At 45.5% G+C, this 9,192-nt stretch overlaps 1 protein-coding gene across 2 annotated transcripts; it reads left to right on the top strand.

Annotated features, from left to right (window-relative positions):
* Positions 1-3,776: 3,776 nt before the first annotated feature.
* Positions 3,777-6,862, top strand: gpr185b (G protein-coupled receptor 185 b). 2 transcript variants are annotated; one of them, XM_069672650.1, is made up of 3 exons: positions 3,777-3,979; positions 4,080-4,115; positions 5,790-6,862. In XM_069672650.1, exon 3 carries the CDS (start codon positions 5,792-5,794, stop codon positions 6,860-6,862), a length of 1,071 nt encoding a protein of 356 aa, XP_069528751.1. In that variant the 5' UTR covers positions 3,777-3,979; positions 4,080-4,115; positions 5,790-5,791. The 2 variants fall into 2 exon arrangements, with proteins under 2 accessions (XP_069528751.1, XP_069528750.1); XM_069672649.1 differs by lacking the exon at positions 4,080-4,115.
* The last annotated feature ends 2,330 nt before the right edge of the window (positions 6,863-9,192 follow it).

Genomic DNA, 9,192 nt, shown 5'->3' with positions numbered 1-9,192 from the left:
CAATAAAGGTGTGATGATGTAATCGAGCCTGATATCGAGCCGGAGGAAAGATAGATTTAGCTTTTGTGTTTCATAAACGAGAAAGGTTTGCATCACGCAAGCAAATAAGAAACATTTAATCTCAAGGAGGAGGAAAATAACCATGAACAAGAACAGCACACTTGATTGATCCAGTCCAAGTTTTTTAGATGGCTGCGGGGATGAGTCCTTAAAGCTGGAAATGAGTTTTTGCCCCTTGTGGCTCCCTTGTCTCAAAGTCAATGGCTTTTCTGAAGCGGCATTTGTCTGATGCTTAAAGGGCCAGTTCGCCATGGGGAGCTAATGCCATTATGGGAAGAAAAAAATGCATTTTCGCTCTGTGCCTTTGGAGGATGCTATCCGTTTCTCCAATGGGCCTTGGAAAACCTCCGCCAGACTACGTAAAACGCGTCATCTTCCTCAATCTTTAACATCCGCCAATGTCTTTGACTGGAAAACTGTAGTATTTCACTCCAGCGTCTCTTTTCCTCTTGCTCTCCTAAAGCTCTGGTACAACGCAGGTGGACAGCATGATGCTCTGCTTGGTAAAAATTCTATGGAGGGAATTAACTTAAGGTCTGCGCTGCTTTTGTGCCCATTAAACCTGTGCGAATGACATAAAAAGACTCTGCCTCATTCTCGAAGCACACGCAGAGGGTTGAATGCACCCCAAAGTGCGCTGCAGAGCAAACAGCGTCTCTGTGCTCCGATGCCGTTTGCGCTTATATGCAGACATTCGGGGCAAATTTGGCCCCTTTCTATGTACATGAGCCTCGTAGCAAAAAGCATCTAATTCACAAACACTAGCCTTGAGACAGAGCAAAAAGCGGGTGCAAATGATGCGCAATTTATGGTGCAATAATTACGAACTGTTCTGGTAGAAAGAACGAACGCAACAAACAGCTAGACTTTTCGTGCAGACCTATGACTTCTCTATATACCATGCCCACAACCTTGCCGGGCCGTTCCTTTCAGAGGGAGGTGCGCAATGCATGCTGGCTGTTGCAGGAATGTAGAATGGGCGAAACCACGAGCTGTACAACTTTCTCCACAGCTATGGCGCCAATTTCAAATATTATTGCTTCTATCGATTACAGAGAACACCAGCTTTGACTGACAGTTGCTTTTGCCAGGGGAGAACTGCTCCTTTAAAAAAAAAGGTGCTTAAAAAATAAATCGGGCTGTTTGTCCAATAATCACGTTTGAACGAATACATGAATACAAATGTCCCCTTAACCAACCACGCATTAAAGTCATGTCACGTTACATTAAGTCACGTTGCTTTACATCAGTCTAACAACATCACATTTGTCCAGCAATCGACTGTTGACTTTTGTAGCAGCTGTATCTATGCATCAGAAAAACAATAACAATACCACATATTCTTGCAGATAAATATCACTTTCATTTGAGTAAAGGCAATTTGCTAGTTGCCAGATGGTCTGCTAATAATGAGTGTGCTGGACAGTTTCCTCTGCTTGTCAGTTGTGCCTCTGCTGACGCACTTGTAAGCTAGCGGGCGAGTCAGCAGTTTTTCAGTCATTTTCGAGTAAGAGGGCTGTTTTGTCTTATTTCAAGTTAAAACAACATATTAAAAAATGCATTAGCTATTGTTAGACAACAGTTAACGTTAGCATTCAATGCTTCCTAGTTAACATGTTTGATAGTGTTAAACAATACAATGAGATAGGCATAAAGTCCAAGCTAACGGTAATGTTAGCTTACTTACGTGGCTATAGCTAGCAAGTACTGTATTAAAGTGCAGTTTTGAGGTTCTGGTTTTTGCTAAATTCTACTTCTTCACTACATTTCAGAGGGAAATAGATTCAGATCATTAATTTTTCATACAAATCCCGTACAATAAAAAGGAAGGCCTTTAAAATTCTATCTTTATGCGTGTGTGTTCATTGCAGTGTTATGACCAACTCATCTTTGCTCAAGTCTCAAGTAAGTCTCAAGTCATTTGGTCCAAGTCTCAAGCAAGTCTCGATTCATTTTTTCTTGGGCAAGTCAAGTCACAGGTAATGTCAAGTCCCGAGTCAAGTTACTTTTTTTCCACCCAAGATCCAGCACTCTTACCTGTAGTATCCGGTCTATATAAAGAGAAAACACAAGGTGTTAGTAGCTCGTCTGATAATGATATAATTGGCCAATTTATATAACCTGTTCAGAAAGTATGACAATAAATTGTATCTGTATTATCTTGGCACAGACGCAGCCATGATGATGGTCTGCTCTGAGACTGTATTGAGTAGTAACAAGAACGACTGACGAGGCTTCTCTTTGGGGAAAAACTTAAGGTAGCAGGGGTTTTTGATGTTGCATGTTGCCATAGCAAGGAGTTTGATTGACACCCAATCATGACAATCACATACGGGGAGCTTTTTGAGTCGTCCAATCATGATTCCCAGTTTGCGCTGCATACAAACTTAAATTAGACAGAAACTGGACAACATTGAATTTTATCATTTTATATTTAATCTAAAGTAATTTATTTTTTGTAGAGTCAAGTCACAAGTCATCAAGTCCACTTCTCTGGTTCATTCCGCAAGTGTGCCAGACATGTATTTATTTATTGGAAGTTCATAAGCAAACAAAACTCAATAACTTTCATTGTATAAATGTTGTTGAATAAATGAACAATACTAAAATACCATCCTTAAACAATGCATTTTTTATAGAATAATAAGCTTATTGAGACCAAAAGAAAAACGTGATTAGAAAATGTAATGTATTTCAAAATGTCAAAACTTTCACCAGGGTGGTGGCCATTTTGAACATCTTGTTTCCGCCATTAAAGTAAAGACAATTTGTCACATGTAATGATATTTAAAAGGTATGGCTAGTTAGACAGATGTAAGTTTATTATATACAAAATTTGGTTGGTCTGGTTCACATGAGATTGTCCTTGTTCTATAGGTTTATGTGGGTTAATTCTGAATCAAACAACACTAAATTAATATCACACACGTGTCTTACTCTATAAAGGCAATCCAACATCATTATAACTTCACCATCAGGCCTGTACATTGTGTTATATTTAGGCCACAGATGATGTAAAGCAGCCTGCAGGAACACGCGCACTGCTGTCTGCACAAGGCTGGTGGTCGCCTGCACATACAGCCGCTCTGCCTTCACGCATGGCGACACATATGGGCCCGGCCCGCGTGCATACGTGTGCGTGCACGTGTGAGTAATGCAGTGGGATACCCAACAGCGCTCTGAGATTGCATAACCATCAGCACCAGCAGCATCCCGCCATTAGAGCTGGTTCGACTGGGACCACAGGCGATAACACGCGCACGTGCAGGAGGGGAAAAAAAGCCACCAGGGGAAATAGAAACTTTCGGAAAACTCGTGGCTGGGTTTTTTTTTACACACCTTGTCACGCAATGTTTGGGGTGGGAGGAAAAAGGGGGAGTCAGACTCACCTAGGAGTCACGAGTCAGTGTGAGCGTGCGAGGTGGGATGAACCACCACATACTCTGCTGTATAATCACAACTAACCCAGTAAAATAATAAATAAAGATTTCTTATATTAAAACAAACGAAATACAACTTAAAAGGTAATAAATGTATTAAAAACAAAGATAAATATCCTTTACTGGAGGTGGATTTATTAATTCATTCTCCTCTCTGTGATTCACACACAGACTATGATGACGGGGACTGGAGGAGCGGATTCTTCTGACGTCAGGCGAGGAGAATGACACGCGCCTCCAATGAGGGGCCGAGGATGTGCAGCGCGAGGACGGAGCTTCCGACAGAAGGCTAATAACCATGCCAACCGAGGAATATAGCGCGCGCCGCTGACTGGGGAGAAAAAAAAAAGGGGAGAACGAGAGGGGGGGAAACCCTAAAGAAGAAGAAAATATTTAAAAACATAAACACACCGTGGAGGATAAAGGAGAAGAGAGACATCCTGGTTTCCTGCAGGGGAGAAGAAGAAGACGACAAGCTGGTAATTTTCTCTTTTTTTATCTTTGTGGCGTGGTCTCCCTCCCTCACTCCCCCCTCTCTCCCCCCTCCTCTCTCTCTCTCTCTCTCTCGCGCTGGCTCAGGGACTGCACTGCTGCGGCTGAATGAAACTGATCCAGGTATTTATTCTTCTTCTATTGCTAAAACACTAACAAACAGTCTGAGCAGCGGTTTAAAAGCTCGTGACGTTTTGTGCTGCACGCGCTGCTTGGTGGCTTTTAAAGTGGGTGCTCCGGGCTGCTGCACGAGCTCCTCTTACCGCAGGGATGAGAGCCTCTCAGCTGCGGGGCTTTTGGAGCTCGTGGTGGTGGCGGTGGTGGTGGTGACCTTCCCCGGCCGTTTGCAGTCATTGACGGTGTGTGTGTGCGCGCGTGGGCGCGCGTGCGTGAGCATGAAAGAGAAAGAGGAGGAGAGAGATGAAAAATAAAGGGGGCGGGGGGATGGAGGAAGGGTGTGTGTGGGGAGGTTGAGGTGGGAGGTGTGAGAGGGGAGGAATTTTTTTTGTGAATGGAGCTCCACATCCACATTTTTTGGCGCGCGCGCGGCTGGCTGAGCTAAAATTAGCCTCGTGCCGGATTTCTTTCTGTCTGTCTGCGTGTTTGCAGCAGCATATGTGGATCAGAATCCGAAATAAGGAGGTTCTGGATGCACACGCACGCACGCATGGGCACGCGCTCATACACGCCACCGGTGAATAGGACAGCAGCTACCACCGCGCCGTGCCCCAGGACGTCATGCACCATTTTTAGAGATGCTCTAAAAATAGAATTTGTTGATGATGGTTTTGACTGTGTGGAAATTGAACAACTGCTTCAATTTCTGGCACCTTTTAGGTAGGAACGCACCTGATTTAAGCTCTTTTACCTGTAATATTGTTAAATTGTTGTTTATTTTTGTGTTTGTGTAAGCTGCTCCTTCCGTCACGTTTCTCTGGAGACAAGATGGAGGGAATATTTATGTTATTTATGGATTACTTTTCCGTCTTTGTCCGGTCAACACACCTGCTATTGTGTTGCTGCTAATTAGCTGTCAGCATGGTGCGTGGGAGCTGCTGGTGACGTGCGTGCCTGGGTTCAAGAGCATGGTTGTTTTCATGAATGAATGAATGAATGAATAAGTGATTGAATGGGCGGATGGATGAGAAATGTCTCTTTTGCTCCTCTTAAAGAGGGAATAGATGTTAAAACCTTCACTTCCCTGCGTTACTCCTTTGTTTTGTCCGTGGTCTTTTGCTCTCGCCTTTCTTGTCGCGACTTTCTTTCCACAACAACCTCCTCTTCCCATCGTCTTCCTCTTCACTCGCTCCGTTTTTCCTCCTTATCGTCTGACTTGTCGTCCTCCCGTCTTACGTAAATTCTTTCCTTCTTTGCTCTTTTTGTCCTCTTTTTTCGTAAGTTTTTTGAACTTTTACCCTCCTCACTTTTCATCAACCCCATTCCCTCGTCTTTTATTCTTCTTTCCCAACTCCCTCTGGCTTCCTGTTGTGCATATTTCATTATTCCCCTCGTCTGAACATTTCCCTGCTCTCTTGCCTATTATCAGCTTCTTCCTTCATTGCTCTTAATCAGTTCTCTACCTCCATTTTCCCCTCCTCTTGTCTGTCTTCCTTTTTCTAAAATTTCTTATCCTTTATCTTCCCATCACATTTTGTCCATTCCTCCTATGCATCAACTTATGCTGAACTGATTGAGTCCTTCTTCCTTCACCTCTTTCCGTACTTGTTCTTCAACTCCTACTTGACTTTCTTTCTTCTCTTTCGTCTGCTTCCCTCCCTCTTTCTCTCGTTCCTCCAGCTATGATTCTCTCCCTGGCTGCAGCAGCAGCCATGAGTAGCGGCAGCGGTAGCAGCCTCAACTCCTCCTCCCCCCTCGACCCTTTCGACTCCTCCACCTCCTGGAGCCTAGGCGAGGACCTGTCAAACTCCTCCTCTGAACCTGTCGTACGAACTCTGACACCTGACCTCCAACCGGCGACCACAGCTGTAGCCGTCCAGGAAGTCAGCCCTTGGGATATCGCGCTCTGCGTGACGGGGACACTCATCTCCTGCGAGAACGCCCTGGTGATCGCAGTGTTGTTCTACACGCCGACGCTACGAGCTCCGATGTTCATCTTGATTGGATCGCTGGCGGTGGCAGACCTCTTGGCTGGTTTAGGCCTCATCTTGAACTTTGTCTTCATGTACTTGGTTGACAGCTCGCTGGAGTTTGTAACACTGCTGTCGGTTGGACTGCTCATCTCGGCCTTCTCAGCATCCGTCCTCAACATCCTCGCCATCACAGTGGACCGTTACTTGTCCTTGTACAACGCCCTGACCTACCACACTGAACGGACAGTCACCTTCACCTATGTGATGGTTATCTTCATCTGGGTGTCGTGTCTAACGCTTGGCTTGCTGCCAGCGCTCGGATGGAACTGCCTCAGAGACGATTCCGCGTGCAGCATCTGCCGGCCAGTCACCAAAAACAACGCTGTGGCGCTTGCCGTCACCTTCCTGCTCGTCTTCGCCCTGATGATGCAGCTCTACCTGCAAATCTGTAAGATCGCCTTCCGCCACGCACAGCAGATTGCCGTGCAGCACCAGTTTGTGGCCATCTCTACCACCAAAGGGGTCTCTACGCTGTCGGCCATCTTGTGTGCCTTTGGGGCATGCTGGCTGCCATTCGCAATGTACTCAATCGTGGCGGACTCCACCTACCCTGTAATCTACACCTACGCTACTGTCCTACCAGCCACCTGCTGCTCTGTGATCAACCCCATCATCTATGCGTTCAGAAACCCCGACATTCAGAAGTCGCTGTGGATGGCGTGTTGTGGGTGCGTCCCGTCGAACCTCTCCCTCAGACCCAGGACCTCCAGTGACGTGTAGCAGGGAAGGTTGGTTTCTGTTTGGTTTGAGTCTTGACGCAGAGTCCGGGTGGATTGAGGGAGATACGGGAACAAGAGATCGAGCAGAGGAAGGTTGATGGTTGAGGACAGAGTCTTCCTCTAGGGCTGGTAGACTGATGGCGAAGGCACGTCTGGCCACGGTAAAAGTGGTACTGGCACAGGAAGGAACTTGCATGGTCAAAAACAAAATAGAGCTAACAGAGATCATGTGATGGAAGTGGTTTGAGACCAACTGCAAAATCCTGATTAAGGTATCCTCATGGTGGTTGTGGAAGTTCGTCAGGGTGACTTCCCCAACTGACCTCATTTAGGGCACGAGAAGTGAGGCCTACTTCTCGAGAGTAGCATACTATATGTGAGGGCGGGATTTAGGAATAAGTGTCCTAAACCTCCAGAGGAGCTGGGCTCGGGCAGCACTGCATGGTTATGCAATCAGAAGGAGTGAAACAGTCTTTAAATACTGTATGTGTTTGAACTTAAGTGGATAAAAATACAATGAGCTAAATATACCCAACGAACGACCTTGAGTCGTCTCAATGAGCTATCTTTGCAGTCTTCTTCCGACAGGAAAAAACAAGAGTATTAACTCCCTTGAAACCCTTTTAGCAACGACATTCCCTTGATCGGGTGCCGATTAGGTAATTAATGAGTTTGTAGATGGGGAAAGTGAAAGAATAATTAAGTCTTATGTGGTGAGATTGAAATTAGTAGGTGTTTAAGATCATTAGCATCGCTAGTCCAAGCCCAGTTTGAGTTTTCCCAATGCCGAAAGCACGCAGAAACATTTTAATGCATACGGTTGGCTAAAAATGGCCACAATCCAAACAAGAACAGCATCTATTTATAAACCATCCCTCCTCAAACATGAAACCGGAATAACAAGGCTTCTAATTCACATATAACCGCGTCGCTTTGCACAACCTAGAGAGGGGTTTCCATCTCTAGTCCGCCGTGTGTTGTGTTTAGCGCGATGAAATCAAATCTGCTCCCTGTCAGAGCAAAAAGGAATGTGTTTCTCAGCCAGTTGCTGCGCCGTGACTGCGAAGCAGAGAGAGAGAGCGAGGGAGGGAGAGAGAATGAGAGAGCTGAATTCAGCACCAAGGACAGCGCCACTGCAGAGCGCCGCTACCCTGGGAATGCTCTCTGCTGCGGGGGGGGAGAGCGCTGTAAAGTAGGCTACGCTGTTCTCTCTAACATCTTGATGGGAATGTGAGACCAGGACCATTCCAGCTTGAGAGGAGGTGCTCGTCTGAAACACATTCAGCGTTAATTAGCTGTTTTTCAAAGCAAACATGATGGCATTTTTGCCATTACTTTCAGGGTATTTTGACTGATAATTGGCAGGTAAAGGCTGGTTTCTGTGTGGGCAAAGACCACTTGGAAATGACAAAGAGTAGCTAACGTCAAGACCAGAATTTTGGCAAACAAAGCAAGTCTTTTCAGGCATTGACAGTGTGAAAAAAGCTTTTTATAAGATGTCTTATGTAAAATTAATTGGTTAGGCTTTAATTAAGACGATTTTGCTTTAATTGGTTTTATTTCATGTGGAATTACGACTATTTTAACCTTTGTTTGAAGGCAAAAATGACACGACAGCCAATCCAATCATGCAGCAAATGTCCTTAAACATCAACGTGACGTCTTACGGGGCGACCATGGCCCCGTCCTTTCTGTCCTTCGCCGTCTCCTCCTCTCTCCTGTATCTCAGCTGTTAGAAATTATGCATGAGGAAAAACAATGTATGGCCCCATGAGCGCCAGTAAAACAAGGCGTCTGACACAGGCAAGGTGAAAGCAGCTGATGTTTTTCAGATGTTTATCTGCATCTGCAAAGCACCGTTTAGGCCGCACGGCTCTAAATTTAGAGCCGGCGCTTTAACTCCATTGCCCGATTGATTATCCATTAGCTTGAGTCGAGCAGGATCCATACTGAATAGGTCATTTTTTCGTGTTGACAGCTTTGGTTGGCAACTGGACATCCAAGTTGGACTAACATGTTCCAAGCTTAAACTTATGATTTAGTAAAAATTGCCAAATCTAAGATAATACTGTAAAACACGAGCTTCATACGGTCTGAATTCTTCTGGCTTCTGCTCATTACTCTCTACTTCCCTGCTTGCAGCCTGTCAGCAGTAGCAGGATATTCGCTGCACACACACTCGCACACACACACTCGCCCCACCTTTAAGAAGCAGCGCAGCTCTGCCCCGCGGGCCCCTCTGAAGGCTTGTCGGGTTAATGAGAAGCAAGAGAGGCGAGGTGACGTGGCGTGAAATAGAAACGCCAAGCGAGACGCGCTTTAACGTAACCT

This window comes from Semicossyphus pulcher, unplaced genomic scaffold, assembly GCF_022749685.1.
Source record: "Semicossyphus pulcher isolate SPU_LCO1_2020_fin unplaced genomic scaffold, fSemPul1.0.p SCAF_21, whole genome shotgun sequence".
Taxonomy (NCBI): Eukaryota; Metazoa; Chordata; class Actinopteri; order Labriformes; family Labridae; genus Semicossyphus; species Semicossyphus pulcher.
Note: the sequence above shows the minus strand (reverse complement) of the source record. Positions and strands in the feature narration are given on the sequence as shown.